Source organism: Chionomys nivalis, chromosome 4, assembly GCF_950005125.1.
Source record: "Chionomys nivalis chromosome 4, mChiNiv1.1, whole genome shotgun sequence".
Classification (NCBI taxonomy): Eukaryota; Metazoa; Chordata; class Mammalia; order Rodentia; family Cricetidae; genus Chionomys; species Chionomys nivalis.
In genome coordinates this window covers 58,962,433-58,982,002 of record NC_080089.1, presented here as the reverse complement: position 1 = coordinate 58,982,002, position 19,570 = coordinate 58,962,433, and the positions used below count along the sequence as shown (strand labels likewise).

At 38.9% G+C, this 19,570-nt stretch overlaps 1 protein-coding gene across 7 annotated transcripts in view; it reads right to left on the bottom strand.

Moving 5' to 3' along the window:
* The window catches only part of Myo9a (myosin IXA), a 197,297-nt gene that overhangs the window by 93,685 nt on the left and 84,042 nt on the right, over positions 1–19,570 (bottom strand). For 6 of the 7 annotated variants that reach the window (XM_057766444.1, XM_057766446.1, XM_057766445.1 and 3 more), the window contains exons 12-15: positions 13,686–13,807; positions 9,008–9,149; positions 5,064–5,259; positions 717–836 (exon numbers count right to left, since the gene is read on the bottom strand). In XM_057766444.1, the coding sequence (XP_057622427.1) occupies positions 717–836; positions 5,064–5,259; positions 9,008–9,149; positions 13,686–13,807 (580 nt within the window). The remainder of the gene's footprint in view (positions 1–716; positions 837–5,063; positions 5,260–9,007; positions 9,150–13,685; positions 13,808–19,570) is intronic. The other variant, XM_057766448.1, reaches the window with a different exon arrangement.

The following is a 19,570-nucleotide window of genomic DNA, read 5'->3' as shown; positions in this document are numbered from 1 at the left end:
AGCCCAATTATTGTAACCACACACCAGATAAAAGAACCTATTCATGCAGACTTACAAAGACCAAAGGAAGAAATGGAGATCAAGTGCATCTTTTAATCAATTTTAAACAATAAATAGAAATGCATTCTGATTCTATTATTCTTTATGTTAAACAGTGATGTGGTGACTTCTCTTATATCAGACATAGAAAGTCTCAGTCAAGAGCTGTAATCAACTTAAATGGATGCTCCAGAGATTGGAAATTGTAACAGGACTCAAGTGTAAGCAAGCACAAAATTTAGCAAGATATGAAGAAACTTTGGAAAGTGTTGAATATCATGATTACTGTGATAATTTCATGAGTTTCTATATATGTAAGATTTACTAAATAAATTGTTCTTATATTTAACTGTATTATATTTCAATAAAACTTTCAAAAAGCAAAAAGGAAAAAAATACTGTTCATTTTTATGATATAAATCTTTAAAGACAAAAATAGAAACCAATTCAGTGATGGCAACCTAGATAATTAACTATGTGGTGACCATCATAGCAAACAATTACCCACATTAAAGAACAGGCATATCACCAATTTCAAGAGAAAAAAATTAGAGTCTAAGTAAAGGATTGTGAAGATCATGTTGCCTATACAATCTCCATGTCACCTTCATAAATGCTCTTGATTTCCATTTCCAAATAGATGTGACAACACTGGGTTTGAGGATTTGCAGCCTTACTGTACTTCTCTTCCTTGCACCTCTGCAGAATCTCTAAGCTCCTCTGGTGGACTGGGTGTTGGAGAAAGCTAAAACTATCCATACTTTTCAAAATTGCACATGGCGTTGTATCATCATGTCCTTAAGAAGCAAAACAAAACAAAAAAATGGAGAAAAGACATGTGAGCCCAAACCAATTAAGAGAATAAAAGACAATGCTGCCAACTCTCTTAATATATTGTAAAATATCAAATAATGTGAACGATTTTACCCAATTAACAAATAATAGGAAAAAACAAATATTCTTTTCAAATATGCAAAATGTCTATTTTATTAATCAAAGTATTTTGAGCTAATGCCATATCAAAAACTCTAGGAACATTTCAAACAATTTGTATCATTTGGTTGTTCTTCAAAAACTATTCCTTTCTGAAATATCTTTAGTATATAGTTGGCAACATTGATAGAATCCGAGAGAAATTATACCTGAACAATTTACCATTACATTTAACATTTCCTTTACAAATCTGGCAATCAACCACACTTGAACGTATTCTGTCAAGTGTGTGGTAAGTGTAAGGAGTAAAGCTCCAAAGAACAGAAACCCGAATAGCACTTTTGTATTTATAAATCTGAAGAAATAGTTGGAGAATATTTATCTCACCACTGGAAAAGGAGATAAAGGTGAATGCAGGAAAGAGACAGAGTTAAGTAAAGACCAAAACCCCAAATGAGTGCTAACCAGTGAATCATTCTAGCAATAAGACATTGAGGGATGTGGGGAGGGCAGCTTCAATACAAATATTAGCAAGAAACTTCTTTAAGGTAGAATACAGAGTTCCCATTTTTTCAGAAAAGATGGACCCTCAGTGTCATTCACTTAGTGATTGCCTTAAGAGTTAGGGAATAATGATTACATTTAACAATTTTGCCTTTGTAAACGAAAAATATATAATTTAGGGACAAATTAAGTGAAATATAATGAATTGAAGGTCCATTAGTACACTTTATTATACGCCTAGGAATGGAATTCAATGTTATAACTTACAAATAAATAGTTCTCAAGATAGTCATTTTAAAGCTCAAAGAAAGACTAATTCAAAAACCCTTGCAGAGTATTTTTTTCATCTTAATGAAATTCCCTAAACTTTATTTCTAAACTCAGCGAATATTATATTACTTAGCAGAGAGAATACAATCTTATTATTCATTAGCTAGTACATAAAAATAGGTTTTTTAAAAGATGAAATCTACTTAAAGAATCTTATCAAACTTGGGTTGGAGAGATGGCTCAGCCTTTAAAGGCTAGGCTCACAACCAGAGACCAGGAGCCTTGAACCAAACCAATGACTCTTTGCAATGAACACTTGCAAGTAAAGATGTATGGACAAAGGTGTATCGGGCATGACTTGTAATGTTGCACTACAGGTTCCATGGTGAGATCTTTAAAGCCTTCTCTTTTTTTTACTTTTCTCATTTTATTTTACTGGGGGTGAGGGAGGGCTGCAAAGGCAGATGCAATGGTATGGTGTTGTTTTTCATTAAATTCAGTAGCTGTCCTGATAAGCAGTTGCAATCCACAGCTACCAGTTGTGGTGCAACTGTGCTGGCCATAGCCAGGTGGACATTTTGTTCCCTCAGACACCGACTCTATTAAGGCTGCTAAAGCAAGCATTACCTAGATCTCTAGCACTCTACAGAACTCAGGATTCAAAGGTTAAGGTGAAATTTTGTTCACTCAAAAAGGCTGAATAGCAAGTAGTTCACCTTCTCTCCTAACTCACATCTCCCCCAAAATGGGGTGTCTTTCTGCTCTGTCACCACTTAAGAACCGTAGCTAAACATGGTTCCTCCCTACTACTTTCTGTCAGCTAGTTGCTAAAAAAATATTCCACAAGATAAACAAATGTAACACATCTTAAATTAATATTCCACACCAATATGGGGGAAAGAATGGGATCAAGATACATGATGTGAAAAACACAAAATAAATAAGAATCTTATCAAAATGATAATAAAATGTTATGTTAAAAACATCACTTAACAGAGAAAAATGTACTCTTATAGCTATTCAGATAATTTACGTAAAACAGCAAACTTAAAAATAAAATCCATTTCAAACATTCTAACAAGTTGATGAGAAGTAAATATGTTGTTAAAATGGATCCTCCTTTACCAAAATAACTGCAAATATTTAGTGTTTTATAAAAGAGAACTCACCATCATTTCATTGCCACAAGATACTTTGATAAAAAAAATACTCAGTTTTCATTATTACCAGTAATTTTACCCTTGGTGGTCAGGTATCACACTAGCCTGAATATGGATGGCAGTCAGGTAACATGCACAAGTTTGAGAACAAAAAGAGGACATCTGTATGAATTATACTCATAATCTACACAACCAATATATAATTTGTTAATCTGTTAAAAATAAATCAAGAAGATGTAAAAATTACTTTGTAAGAACATAGTTATTAAAATACATTAAATTTTAAGAAATTGTTAAATATTACTATACCAATTGTTCTCTATTTTCCATTTGATATAACAGTGTCACTGGAGTATTTTTGTATCTTTGTAGTTTTGTGATTCAATGTCATATATAATGTTTTAAATAACCTGTGTCCTAATCCTTTCATTCTACTTTTTTTTAACTTTTACAAGCATTTTAACCTTTAAACACAGTTTTCCAGACTACAACACCATTTCTATACCTTAAAATTATATTCTTCTTGTTCTTCCAACTAAATACCTCAATATTAAAGATAGCTAAGTATCCAAAAACTTTCCTAAAAGCTTCTTTAAAAAAAAAAAAAAAAACACTTAGAGGAAAAGCGGATTTAAAGTAGTTCATTTGTTTCTCCAATAAATTTTGTTTGTTTATTTTGGTTTTGTTTTTCAAGACAGGATTTCTCTGTGTAGCCATGGCTGGCCTAGCATTCACTGTAGACCAGGCTGGCCTTGAAATCAAAGAGATCCACCTGCCTCTGCCTCCCAAGTGCTGGGATTAAAGGCATGCGCCGCCGCCACCACCACCTAGCTCTCCAATAAATTTTAATTTTCCATATTTACAAAAAGCAGTTCACACAAAATAAGAAATGAAGTTTAAAAGCTGACTTTGAGGGAACCACAGAAGAACAAGGAAGCACTCTCACAATTCCACTTAAATGCGTGTCTCAACTACACATAGATTAGGAAATTCTAACTACATGCAATGGACTAAAATTACAGCGAGAGCAAATACTACAGCACATTCCAAAGGACCACAAGTGCCTCAAGTGCCCTCATAAAAAATAAAACGGAAGGTTTTTATGGTATAAACAGAAAGTATCCATTAAAAAAAATCATTTCTAAATTTCAAACTAAAAAACTCAATTGACTGAGAGAAGGTAAACAGGAAAGGAAAAAACTTAATGAACAGATGCAGTATTGATTCTTTAAAAGAAAAAATGTTCTTAGTAACAAAACTGCTCAACCAATAAAGTAATTTTGTGGCACAAGACTCTACGATATTATACTGATAGACTCCAATACTTTTGTTTCCTAATTTGTTTTTCATACTAAATTACAATTTCACTTGTAGAAAGAAATACAGATAAACAAAATGGAGAAAACACTTAAGTTCTGAATCAATATATGATTATCAGCATGCATTTTTGTTCTTACTTCCATATGCTTTATACTTGTTATGGAGGTTTGAATGAGAGTGCCCCCATTTGCTCATATATATGAATGCTTGGTCTGCATTTGGCAGAACTATTTGAGGAGAATTATGAAGTGTGGTCTTGGAAGAGGTCACTGGGGCTAGGCTTTTGAGGTTTGAAAAACTCACCAGGCCCAGTCTCATTCTCTCTGCCTGGAACTTTCAGGTCAGATGTAAGCTGTCAGCTACTGCTCCAGCACCATGTTTGCATACACTATATCAGCCATGGACTACACCCCAATTTATTATTATTATTATTATTATTATTATTATTATTATTATTATTTTAGTTTTTTGAGACAGGGTTTTACTGTGTAGCTTTGGAGCCTGCCCTGGAACTAGCTCTTGTAGACCAGGCTGGCCTCAAACTCACAGAGATCTGCCTGCCTCTGCCTTCCAAGTGCTGGGATTAAAGGCGTGCACCACCACCACCAGGCTTAGACCTCAATTTAAAGCTTCCATTTATAACTAGACTTGGTCATGACACTTCATCACAGAACAGAAACCCTAAGACACTCATTATTAATGAAAATATAATGATGTATGCCTACATAAAAGAGAAACCTGCATTTAATCACTTAAAGGAAACATGATTCCAGAGTATAGTAAATACAGAGCAAAATAATAAGTATTATCATGCAGATACTAGCAAGGATGGCTTACCAGTTTTTCTCTGAATGTATCTTTTCCCAGCTTCCCTGAAAGCAACCACAGCTCTGAAAAAAGCTCGGAGAACTGCCCATCGGAAAACAGCTACAGGATCAATTCCAGTCATCCCAGAGACAAAAGCATTCCTGCTACTTCTCAGAAGAGCCACAATGTCTGGACGCATATGATCTGTATTTTTTTCCCGAAAATCCTATGTGAAAAAAGTATCAATGATTTTGTGGAAAAGACTATCAAAATCAATAAGTGACAGGTTTGAATGGTATGTGAACAGAAATTATGGAACTGAATTCTATTCTGGATAGTTATCAGGACCATGTATCTTCTAAAAAGTACCAGTTAAGCTGGGCGGTGCACACCTTTAATGTGAAACCTAGTAACCAAAATGAATGAATGAATGGAAGGAAAGGAAGGAAAGGAAAGCAGGCAGGCAGGCAGGCAGAGCAAGGAGGATTCAAAACCAGTCTAGTCTACAGAGCAAGTTCCAGCACAGTCCGGGCAACACAGAGAAACCCTGTCTCAAAACCACCTCCTCCCACTCCCACCCCCCAAAATTATATACCCAGTAACCTATGACACAATTGCACAAGTGATGCCCAATATTTCTGTTTGACATTTTGTTTGTGTGCCCTATGGAACAACAGTGGGTTTGTCTATAGCTACTTTTATTTTCTTATGGCTTCTGGGGTGCTAGGAATTAAACTTAGAGCATCACTTATACTAGAAAAGCATTCTACCACAGCTACATTCTCAACCCTACTTTTGGTCTCATTCTGTTTCCTATAGTTTGAATCAAAGTTACTGAGTATTTTAACTTTTGGTTAACATTTTATCAACTCGACACTTATCAATATAAAATATCCCTTTTTATCTCCACTTTTGTCTTTACTTTTGTCTAATTTCTTAAATGCCTATATAATTACACTTTTTTGGTGGTGGTGGGGTTTCTCTGTGTAGTTTTTGAAGCTTGTCCTAGAACTCTTTCTGTAAACTCAGAGGTTCTACTGCCTCTGCCTCTGCTGAGATTAAAGGAGTATGTCATCACTACCAAGCCACAATGATACCTTTTAAATCAGTTATTAGTTTCAATCGACTCGGTAACATAAACAAAACATCACAGAAACAGGAATGTGTAATATATGATAAATGTCCTCTTAGTCTGGGGCATTTAAATATTTGGTTCCCAGTTGGTGGTATTATTTGGGTAGGTTGGTGTGTTCTTGCTGAGTATGCCACTGGGGACCAGCTTTGATTTTAAAGACTCATACCATTTCTATTTCCAACTCTTTTCTTTGTGCTTTGCAGATCAAGATGTGAGAACTCAGCATCTGCTCAAGCCACCATGCCTGCTGCTTCCCCACCATGATGAACTCTTAACTCTCTGAAACTGTTAAGCCCAAATAAGCTTTTTCTTCTATAAGTTGCCTTGCTCATGGTGTTTTATTACCACACTAGAAAAGTAACTACACTATCTAGCAATAGGCTCAAAATTTTTGCTTAGTTTTACTTTGTAAATTATATCTAAACTCTGCTTCTCATCTGTGTGTTCCTTCTCAGATATGGTACCTCCAATAGACTCAATTATTTCCAGGCATAAATCATTCGCTTAGAACATCTATAAAGTATGTGGATATCTCCACAGTATACCTTGTATAAGATCTTCCCCATTTCTAATGCTACTCTTGTGATTCAATTTAAGATTTCACCTCAATTTAAGGGGGGAAGGATAAGAGGCAGAAGAGAATCCAGTCTTGCCCTTTCTGCTGTCTGTAAAAATACATATCTTCTGCTTAACGTAGTTTCAGAGTTCCTACAATAATTTCAACAATACACGCACACATACAAAAAAAAAAAAAAAAAAAAACTAAATTCCAATGATGAAGTTGGTGGTAAACATCTATAATTAAAGCACTCAGAAGGCTGAAGCAGGACTATCACTTCAACACCATGGGCTACACAGTAAGAAATTCCTGAACTCCATTAAAAACAAAAAAACCACAATGTGATCTAGAAGCTCTTCAAGATTTAACCTGCTGTCTGTTCTTGGAATTCATATTATCCCACTATTAGTTAATAGTCTCATATGGCCAGGCGGTGGTAGAGCAGAGACAGGCGGATCTCTGTGAGTTCGAGGCCAGCCTGGTCTACAAGAGCTAGTTCAAGGACAGGCTCCAAAGCTACAGAGAAACCCTGTCTCAAAAAAAAAAAAGAAAAGAAAAGAAAAATAAAAATATCACTGACCTCTAATCTACTACTTCAACATACTAATCTCGGGTCTTACTTTACAACATGTAATTCATTATCTCAACTCATTAGCATAACACTTACTTTAGGTGCTCTCTTAAATCAAAGTGTTTTAGAAAGGTACTTATGAATCTACAAATTTAAAGGTAATTACTTCATTACTTTAACTCACAGAAAACATTTATTTACAACACATAGCTTGAAATAAGTATAAATGTGATATATAGGATATGCATATGAAATACTTACAAATATGTCTGTCTAGTTTTATCACTTTATCATTGTAAACACCAAACAGATAATGTGGCACATGGTATTTAATAAATAATGCTTTGGCGTTTGTTGGGTTGCTTTTTTCTTTATTTCTTGGTTTTTCAAGACAGGGATTCTCTGTGTTAACAGCCCTGGATGTTGTGGAACTCACTCTGTAACACCAGGTTGGATCTGAATTTACAGAGATCTGCCTGCCTTTGCTTCCAGTGTGCTGGGATTAAAGGCATGAACCACCATACTCAGCAGTAAATAATTCTTAAATAAATGGATCACCAAATGGAAAAAATGACCTTAATTAGGATGTCTACTACAGCCAAACATGGTGATACACCTCTGTAATCCTAGCACTTTGGACATAGAGGCAGGAAAATTAGGAGTTCAAGGACATGCTCTTCTACATAGAAAATCAGAGACTAGTCTGAGCTACACGAGACTGTCTCAAAAATAGAAAACAAAACAAAAACAAAAAACCATTGAGACACTCATCTGAAGATTTCATTTTATTGCTGCATTCCACAAAAACTTAGTATCTTAAGTGGCAAGGTTAAACTTCTGAAGATTTAAGAGTTAACCAACTCATCAGGTCCATAAAAATATATTCAGAAGTTAATATCAATAAACCTAGTAAGAATGAAAAGTCACAACTACCTAACAGTGCTCTAGAAACAGAAGTTCCTAAAAGACCATTGAGTATCACATCAAAGCAAAACAAATGAACTATGAGAATGAACAATGAGTTTGAGACACATAGACACAATCTGTTCTTCTAAATTTGAAAAGTTCACTAGAATGGCCTAATAGATATATCTACAGAAGGAAACCAGCAGAAAGATCAATTTAAATAACAGATCTCAGGAGACAGAGGCAGGCGGATCTCTGTGAGTTCGAGGCCAGCCTGGTCTACAAGAGCTAGTTCCAGGACAGGCTCCAAAACTACAGAGGAACCCTGTCTCGAAAAACAGAAAGAAAGAAAGAAAGAAAGAAAGAAAGAAAGAAAGAAAGAAAGAAAGAAAGAAAGAAAGAAAGAAAGAAAGAAAGAAAGAAAGGAGAAAAGAAGATCTCAATTCTAGTTCTATCCTTACAAAATCCCTTCAAAGGCTACTAATGATCCAGAGACTCCAAAAACTGCATGAGAGGGTAGTATGCCATAGACAGTAACCACACATCTGGGGGAAGATTGGGAGATAGGTATGATCAGGAAACAATGTTTATACTGGGCTGTGGTGGTGCACACCTTTAATTCCAGTACTTGGGAGGCAGAGGTAGGAATATCTCTAAGTTTGTAAAAGAGAAATATTGTGTGGGGGGAAAAAAAGAACATAAACAATGTTTACATGCAAAAATACTGTCAAGGAATAAAATGTTCTGTATTTTAAAAGACACACCACTGCTCTAAAACCACATTCAGTAAGAAATTTACTGACCTTTACTCCATATTTTACTTTTCCAGCATAATGTTTTATGATAAAAGCAGGTTCCATCACAGCTGGAAACTCAATATAAGAATTCTCTTCATGTTGATGTTTAAACTTGTCTAGTAATGTTTGATTTGTAGCCTGTGGAAAACTGGATTGGGGGGAGGTAACAAATTATGAGAAAGATGTCATTTATATAACATAACACTAAAGTACATTATAATTACAGTGTTGTCAAATATACACTATTAATGTAGTTAATCAAGAGTTCATGCCTAATTCAAACAGGGCCTCCAAGAAAACTGTTTTCCCAAAATTCATTTGCTAATGACCACTGTCTAAGTACTCAAGAGGTTACTACAGCCAAGGATAAGTGGGCCCCAACAGTAAAGTTTGCAGCAAAAGAAGTTTTTAGAGTCATCCAGGTGATGCTAGTTTTGTAAATATGTAAAATTTTATGAGTTGTGAAATTGCAAGGAATTCTACCAGATTTGAGAGAAAGAATAGGGAGACCAGCCAGAGACAGAAACCTGGAAGATGGGTATGAGTGAGCCAACTCTAGGAAGTTGGAGTTGCCAGAAACATGAAAGATCTCCAAAAAAAACTACAGGCAACCAGCCTCAGAGAGTTGCCAGGAAAGCTGGAGATTGCAAAGCCAAAAAGTCCATTAGAGATCAGATTATACCATCCCATCACTTGAGTGATAGATATAGATGATCAATCAAAATTTAATGTTGCCCTAGGGGGGTTTGGTTTTACCTTGGCTAAGACCCTCCTTTCTATGCTCCCACCCTTCCCTCGTGCAGAGGAATGTTGATCCTGTGGCCATCCTTACCAACTGTATGTTAATGTACACAACAAGCATCTTTAATTGTATAGGAGATCACAACTAAAAGTTACCTTCTGGATTTGAATTTTGGGATAAAGCTCGAACTATACAGGGACTCTTAGAGGTGAACTAAATAATTTGCATTATGAGCTAGACATAAGTCTTTGGGATCCAGGGGCAAATGGTTTATAATTTGTACATGAAATGTTTAGTCCTCAATGTAGCATTGTTCACAGGTAAGAAGTGACAGGGTCATAGTAATTCACAACCGAACAAACTACTAAAAGGTGTAACCTAACTGAAAGAAGTAGGTCATTAGGACCCACGTTCACCCCCTTATCTTTGTTTCTAAGATGTCCTGGGATGTGCAGCCTCCTCAAGCTCAAAGCAACTGAGCCAAAGAAACAGACTGAATTAAACTGGGATCCAAAGTAAATCATTTTGTCTTTCATATTTCAAGTATTTTCATCACAGAGATGGAAATACTAGGAGTTTCAAATAGAAGATCTATGACAGAAAAGGGGATTCTTTCAAAAAAGTTTAATGATAGCATAAGTAATGAGTAATATTGTGACATGGTTATGAAGATGCTACACACCAATCTTAATGTGTAAAAGTTATTCTAAATTATAACAAATATAGAATCAGGGAAGAGAATGATTACTGGCTTCAGATCATCCTAGCTTATATAACCAGTTCTGTCAGTGTGCTGGAACTGAAAGACTCTAAGTGCATTTGTAAGCCCCCTCAACCCTAAGACATTTTTCTTTTTTTTTTTTCTTTCTGGTTTTTCGAGACTGGGTTTCTCTGTAGCTACGGAGCCCATCCTGGAACTAGCTCTTGTAGACCAGGCTGGCCTCGAACTCACAAAGATCCGCCTGTCTCTGCCTCCCGAGTGCTGGGATTAAACCTAAGACATTTTTCTAAAACCTTACACTCACTCTCTTGGAAATGGGACAGTCGCCCCCCCCCCCACACACACACACACACACAAACACACGCTGGACTGCTCATCCTCCTGTGTCCTTGTGAATAATCTTCAAACATAACTCCATTCTGGGAACTGAGGCAAAGACAACCCACAGATGTTGACTCAGTTCCTGGTGTATTGATTTAGTCACTAGAACAAGGTCAGGAAGGCCCAGAGATGCTCCCCTTATCTACCTGATCACTCAGCTATTCTCCTGCCCTGGAATAGACCAATCACTGATAGTAACCCTTTGAATACGCCAATCCAGTAAATTGGAAAACAACCTACAGGTCTCCCCCTTGTGTCTGTGGCTTTTTGCTTCAAAAGATGGACTGTAGCAGCTATCAGATGTCCTTCATATCCCAAACCTGAAGAGCCCTGTCATGAGAGAAAAAATCGTCTTGCTTTTGCATCAATTGCGGCTGTGTGAGTGGTGTCTGGAGCAACTCCTCCCTGATGTTTGGACATCTAGTCCAACAAAACAAGTCAAGCAACCTTCACAACTGGTTTTCTAGTTCATAGGATGAGCGTAATGCTAGGTAGAGTAGTGTTAATTAAATCAAATGCTACTAATAATTGCATCCAACACCACCTGCCACCCTACAGGGATTAAACAAAAGTTAAAAAGATTTTTTATGTTCGTTTGTTCTCTTTCTCCCTCCTTCTGCTTTTCAAAGACAGGATTTCTCTGTGTAGTCCTGATTGACCTTGAACTCACTCTGTAGACCAAGCTGGCCTTGCAGAAATTTCCTGCCTCTGTCTCCTGAGTGCTAGGATTAAAGGCAGGCACCACCACTGTCCAGCCTTTTTGTATGTTTTCAACACTGACATTATTCTAGTAGCTGTGCATTCAAATACTATTCTGCCCTAAAAACTTTCTAAGATTATTCCAATGTTCTAAAGTCATTCTAGAAAGGACTATAAACTCCTGAAATTTGAAGAAGCTATAGCTCTACAGTACTATCACCAAATCTAATCCTACCTTGTTTCAAGCCACTAAACCTATTGTCAAAATAAATGTCCCTTTAAAAATTCTTTAATTGTGTGGTATTCTTACTTAAAACAGGTATGGAGAGTGAAAGTGAAGAGTAAGCAATTCCAAGTACAAGCCTAGGAAAGCCTAGCATCTGCAAACTACAACTCACATAGAATATTCTCATCTTACTGTCTTTAGGCAACAATTTGTTTACTTCCTAACCCAGAGGTAATTTTTTTTTCTTTTTTTAAAAAATATTTATTTATTTATTATGTATACAACATTCTGTGTGTATGCCTGCAGGCCAGAAGAGGGCACCAGATCTCATTACAGATGGTTGTGAGCCACCATGTGGTTGCTGGGAATTGAACTCAGGACCTTTGGAAGAGCAGGCAATGCTCTTAACCTCTGAGCCATCTCTCCAGCCCCCCAGGGGTAATTTTTGTTTTTCAGGACAGGGTTTCTCTGTAGCTTTGGTGCCTGTCCTAGAACTAGCTCTTATAGACCAGGCTGGCCTTGAACTTACAAAGATCCGCCTGATCTGCCTCCCTAATGCTGGGATTAAAGGCGTGAGCCACCACTGCCCAGCTAGCCCAGGGGTAATTTTAAAGCGTACGATCAATTTTTCTCTTTCTTTGAAATGGAGAAAAAGTTTCTAAAGAAGCAGGGTAGCCATGCAAAGAAAGGTTCTCCCAACATTCTATATTTAACAAACACTCATGGATATATGGTGTATTAGAGTTTGAGGGGGAGTTAAAAAGAGTGTATCTGAAATAATTACTCATTTTAAAGCAGCACATTCCCTTAATTCAAGGGTTGATGAGATGGCTCAGTGAGTAAAGGCATCTGTTGCCAAGCCTGACAAGGTCGATGTGATCTCTAGGATCCACGTGGTAAAAGGAGAGATGTTGTCCTTTGACCTTCACATAAGCAGGTGCACGTGCACTCTCCAATAAAATGGAAATAAATGACACTCAATTTAAGAACTGAGTGAGTCTACAGAGAAACCCTTTCTCGAACAAAAAAAAAAAAAGAACTGAGTGAATTATGGCATCCCTATAATGTCAGCACTCAGGACACAGAGGCAAAAAGATCTCAACTTCAAGAACAGACAAGGCAACGTAGCTAGACCCTGTCTAAGGAGTGAAAGAGAAAGAGAGACAGAGACAGAGAGCGCGCAAAAAATTTTTAAAACATGTATGTCAGGATGTGGCCAGTGATACATTTCCCATGCTCCCATGGATGGATCAACATCCATCCGTATTTGGGTAGAACTTAGTGGATAATCAAAACAAAATAAAAGCTGAATGTGATTAAGTACTCCTTTAATCCCAGAACCTAGAAGGCAGAGGAAGGTGGATCTTTCATGCCAACAAAAAAAGGTGGGGAAAGGGGATGGGACATGAAATTTGGAGTGTTGCAGATAGTATGGAAAGAAAGAGGAAGGTTGGAGGGAAGGATAAGGTGGATATTTCATTGCATAAATGTATGAAATTCTCAAGAATACATAGAAAAATTTAGTATCAAACTTTATAAGACGATTCTGAAAAAAAAATTTGTTCAGGAGTAAAGTGCAGTCTACTTGGAAATATATATATGTATGTATATATATACTTGGAAATATATTACAGACATATATATATATATATATATATGAACCCCTAATTCTTCATTTGAAACATTATTAGAGCATTTATCCTTACTTAGACATAAGCTGGTTAGTGGTATGTGCTTGTAACGCTAACACTAAGGAGCCTAAGAACTGCTGTGAGTCTTGAGGCCAACCTGGGGCTGCAGTAGTCCTAGTCCCAACCTGGCCATAGTTACACAATGAATTACGTTCTGTCTCAAAAGAAGAAGCCACTCAAAAAGCACAATGATCAATTATGAAACTGAAAAGCACTATACTCACTTGCTTTCTTCATCCAAAAGATGGAGCAATCCTGTTGGTTTTTTACTAATAAGATTTATGCAACAAGTATTATCAATATAATCTATGTTGTGCCAACTAATACCTTCAGTTCTATATTCTTCCTGGAAAAACACAAAGAACAAAAAACTTATTTGTCTTTCAGAATATAACAAGCATACGACAACAGTTTTTTTTTTAACTAGACCACTTACATGTGGTTTTATCTGGATAATCTAGTCTATTACACTCATCTAAATGTTTCTGTAGTAGTACCATGGGTTTTTTTTGTTATGACTTTTTGACTTGAAATCAGACAATAGTGGTATTTTCTGCATCCTTCTTTGTGGTCAGGACCATTTGGGGTGTTTTGCACTTCCGTGTGAATTTTAGGATTATTTCTATAAATAGTGACATTGTGGGGACTGCACTAAATTTATATCCTACTTTTGATAGTATAGCTATTTTTTACAAAATAATTTTTCGGATTTATGATCATGTGTTGCGGTCCCCCTCGGCCAGCAAGGAAGAAGCACAACACCGGAGCCCTTCTTGCTAAGCAGTTTTATTCAGGACCTTTTGACAATTGTAAAATCTCTCACTCACTCACTCACTCACTCACTCACTCTCACTCTCTCCTCTCTCCCCGGGCAAACCTCTCCCAGCCCTTAAATAGGTACGGGCCGCCAACCCCAGATTGCCAGGTAGGCACTGCCCATAGGTCCACGCATATGCAAGCAGCTGACAATCATTGCGTGATAATAGCATAAGTCACGCCTAGTTGATATTAGGAGTTGATTATCACAGAGAGCACTCGCTTTCGGGATCGCGGAGGGCGGGAGCCAGCACCATCAGGTGCAGCTCCACGCAGCTCTCTACACATTGCCATAAGGTGTGACTCTACACGGCTCTCTACAGTTCCCCCTTTTTGTTTTGCAAAGCAACAGGCAAGAGTAGAGGTCTGATCTGTTAAAAATGGAACATGTACTAGTGTCTGTCCAGGTGTCATCCACCCAGAGAACACTAGACCTGTCCGGTGTCTTTTTACAGAGGTGGGAGCTAGACACCAACCCACATGCAATCAGACTTGCTCTTCTTGAGGTTGATGTATGCTTACCTCAATTGCAGTACAAGCCTCGCATCCTGTGCTCAATATAGATAACCAAGCTTGAGGGGACTGTCCTGCTTCAATGGCCGTGAAGGCCTGAATGATCATAAGTGCATTGCAATGCTATGAAACCCTTATGTGACAGACGCACCACAGGCATACCAGGGAGGCAAGCACCATTAAGCCTGTTAGGGCTCCTATTCCCGCCCACTCCTTCAGATGATCCATGGAGTGATCCAGGAGGATAGTCCTTCTGCCACTCATAGCTTCTCCAGTTGTTCGAATTCACCAGACCAATTACCTAAAAGATATCTAGACAATTCTTTAGACAGATTAGCTGCATGAGTCATACTGAATGCTGGTCACACACAGCCCCGGATGGATAGAAATGTCTGACAGACTAGGGTATAGACTTGCCTCTCTTAACATACCCCAGCTGTCATACCCCCGTGGCACATTCATTCTTGTCAGTTGAGTGCATGGAAGACACCTTCTCCCTCGTGCACCTCTTTGGCTTCCCTAGCAGCTCAACTGATCCTGCTTCTGCTAAGTGATCATATGCTGCACTCTCATGGGTTGTCTGATCTTACACAGGATTTAAAGATAAATGCCCATGATAACAGGTGTTGAGATTGCCAGCAGTAGGGTTCCTAATCACCATTAGACCCAACCTCCCATTTGGGCTATGGTATTCTACCAACCCTTTGGCTAAAACAGTACAGATACCTGCTCCTACAATAAGGCAGTCTCTTGATTTAAATTCGCTCTGTCGCAGACTCTTCAGCGGCGTGCAGAGCCTAAAACTGCCATTACCTTTTCCTTGCCCCGCGGCTACGCTGCTTTCTCGGGCAGCCCTGTGGGGTCTGTGCTCCAGCTTCTCTCAGCTCCAGCACTTGTTGTTGCGTTTGCTGATACTCTTAGCACTGCTGTGGCATCCGCCAGGCTAGGCACCGACTGCTGAGGCAATGTGCCTTCCACCACAGCCACCTAGCAATGCTCTGCTCCAGCTGCCTTCTAGCCCCAGCTGCATTCGTTCTGGGTCCAAACTGGTGCATGGAGTGGAGCGGAACTCAGGAAAGCAGGCTTGCTGCTCTGAAAGGACCCCGCTTAAATTATCTTATAGGGAATTTGGACGTTGTCAATCTCTCTGGCTACTTCCTGCTGAGCGGGGACATTGCATTCTTACTGCCATTTTCAGCCGCGCTCAGACGCAGGGCAGGTCACGGTGCAACTGGGGAGAGGTGGAGACTCTACCTCCCCACCAAGCTGGAAGGTGGAGACATGGCAGAGTGGCTGGCCTCGACCCAGCCAGGGTGGGACAGAGGTCCAGGCCAACAGATCTTATCGTGGTTGTGCTGCGCTTCTATGCCCTGAGGCACACGCTGGGAGTGGCCTAGCGTTCTGGCCTTGTTGGTCCTCAAGGCAGGTCCTGGGTGTTTGCAGCTTCACAGACCCTCAGCGCTGCTTGGCCTTGGAGCCGCAGCTGCTCACAGTCCACTGCAAACTCAGGAGGTCTCGGTAATTCAAACCACATGAATCTAACTCCCTTCCTTAGCGTACCTTGTTCAGCGGCAAAATTCAGATCTCTACCAAGCTTGTCCCAGGATGACACGTTAAGATTGCCAGAGACGGCAAACCAAGGAGCAATTGTGTCACATTCATTCAAATACCTTTCCAATGCGCTCCATAACAGCTCGTTAAGAGCCAGAAAAATCAGGTGTGATGTTGAAACGCCCATTCTAAAATCCCGTTCTTTTATTTTCATTTTAAACCGTCCACTTTGGTCGTGGCCCTCACTTTAATCCGTCTGCTATAGTCGCGGCCCTATTACCCCCACTCTCCCTTCTACCGACGAGAGCGGAAAACCCGCTTTTTTCGCGGATCCCCAGCCTTTACCTGAGGATTATACGGTGCACCCCCTGACTGCAGCAAGTTCTGGGCTCCACGGAGAGAAGTTTGGAGGTTCCCCGTACGGGCCACCACTTGTCGCGGTCCCCCTCAGCCAGCAAGGAAGAAGCACGACACCGGAGCTCTTCTTGATAAACAGTTTTTTTCAGGACCTTTTGACAATTGTAAAATCTCTCTCACTCACTCCCTCTCTCCCCGGGCAAACCTCTCCCAGCCCTTAAATAGGCACGGGCCGCCAACCCCGGATTGCCAGGTGGGCACTGTCCATAGGTCCACGCATATGCAAGCAGCTGACAATCATTGCGTGATAATAGCATAAGTCACGCCTAGTTGATATTAGGAGTTGATTATCACAGAGAGCACTCGCTTTCGGGATCGCGGAGGGTGGCAGCCAGCACCATCAAGTGCGACTCCACGCAGCTCTCTACACATAGCCATCAGGTGTGACTCCACACGGCTCTCTACAATCGTGGATGATCATTCTTTCTTCAACTGCCTCCAGAACCTTTCTCTAAGTTTTCAAGACTTCATTGTGCACCTCTTTTACTTCCTTGGTTAGGTTTATTTCAAGGTATTTTCCTTTTATCTGAAGTAATTAAAAATGGAATTACTTCCCAGAGTTCATTTGCTGATCATTTTCCAAGATTTGGGGAGTGATCACTGGTTATTTTTTCTTTCCTTTTCTTTATTGATATTTTATTGAGTTCTACATTTTTCTCTGCTCCCCTCCCTTTGCTCTCCCCTCTCCCCTACAAGCCTCCCCCAAGGTCCCCATGCTCCCAATTTACACAGATCTTGTCTTTTTATACTTTCTACTTCCCATGAAGCTTATATCTCTGTGAGTCTCTCTTAGTGTCCTCATTGTTGTCTAAATTCTCTGGGATTGTGGTTTGTAGGCTGGTTTTCTTTATGTTTAAAAACCACCTATGAGTGAGTACATGTGATAATTGTCTTCCTGGGTCTGGGTTCCCTCACTCAAAATGTTTTCTAGCTCCATCCATTTTCCTGCAATATTCAAGCTGTCGTTATTTTTTTCTGCTGTGTAGTACTCCATTGTGTAAATGTACCACATTTTCCTTATCCATTCTCCGGTCGAGAGGCATTTATGTTGTTTCCAGGTTGTGGCTATGACAAACAAAGCTGCTATGAACATAGGTGAACACATGTCCTTGTGGCACAATTGAGCATCCTTTGGATATATACTCAAAAGTGGTATTACTGGGTCTTGAGGAAGGTTGTCTCCTAATTTTCTGAGAAATCGCCACACTGACATCCAAAGGGGTTATACCAGATTGCATTCCCACCAGCAATGCAGAAATGTTCCCTTTACCCCACAACCTCTCCAGCATAAGTTGTCATCAGTGTTTTTGATCTTGGCCATTCTTTCGAAAGGTGTAAGATGGAATCTCAGAGTTGTTTTGATTTGCATTTCTCTGATAGCTAAGGATGTTGGGCATTTCCTTAAGTGTCTTTCAGCCATTTTAGATTCCTCTGTAGAGACTTCTCTGTTTAGGTCTGTACTCCATTTTTTTTTTATTGGATTATGTTGTTCCTTTGGTGTCCAATTTCTTGAGTTCTTTGTATATTTTGGAGATCAGACCTCTGTCTGATGTGAGGTTAGTGAAGATCTTCTCCCATTCTGTAGGCTGTCGTTTTGTCTTGTTGACTGTGTCCTTTGCTTTACATAAGCTTTTCATTTTCAGGAGGTCCCATTTATTAATTGTTTCTCTCAGTGTCTGTGCTGCTGGCGTTCTATTTAGGAAGTGGTTCCCTGTGCCAATGTGTTCAAGTGTACTTCCCACTTTCTCTTCTATAAGGTTCAGTGTGTCTGGCTTTATGTTGAGGTCTTTGATACATTTGGACTTGAGTTTTGTGCATGGTGATAGATATCGGTCTATTTTCATTTTTCTAAATGTTGATATCCAGTTATGCAGCACCACTTGTTAAATATGCTTTTTTCCATTTGATATTTTTGCTTCCTTGTCAAAAATCAGGTGTTCGAAAATGTGTGGATTGATATCTGGGTCTTCTATTCGGTTCCACTGGTCCTCCTGTCTGTTCTTATGTCAATACCACGCTGTTCTCAGTATTGTAGCTCTGTAGTAGAGTTTGAAGTCAGGGATTGTGATGCCTCCAGAAGTTCTTTTATTGTACAGGATTGTTTTGGCTATCCTGGGTATTTTGCTTTTCCAAATGAAGTTGAGTACCATTCTTTCGAATTCTTTGAAGAATTTTGCTGGGAATTTGATAAGCATTGCGTTGAATCTGTAGATTGCTTTTGGTAAGATTGCTATTTTTACTTTGTTAATTCTGTCTACCCAAGAGCATGGGAGATTTTTCCACTTTCTGGCGTCTTCTTCAATTTCTTTCTTCAAAGATTTAAAGTTCTCCTCATACAAGTCTTTCACTTGTTTGGTTAGAGTTACTCCGACATATTTTATGCTGTTTGTGGCTATTGTGAAGGGTGTTGATTCTCTGATTTCTTCCCCAGCCCTTTTATCTGTGTACAGAAGGGCCATTGACTTTGTTGAGTAAATCTTGTAGCCGGCTACATTGCTGACAGTGTTTATGAGTTGTAGAAGTTCCTTGGTAGAATTTTTGGGATCACTTATGTAAACTATCATATCAGCAAACAGTGAGAGTTTGACTTCTTCTTTTCCAATTTGAATTCCCTTGATCTCCTTTTGGTGTCTTATTGCTCTAGCTAGGACATCAAGAACTATATTGAATACATATGGAAAGAGTGGACAACCTTGTCTTGTTCCTGACTTCAGTGGAATCGCTGGGAGTTTTTCTCCATTTAGTTTGATGTTGGCTGTTGGCTTGCTGTATACTGCCTTAATTATGTTTAGGTATGTTCCTTATATCCCTG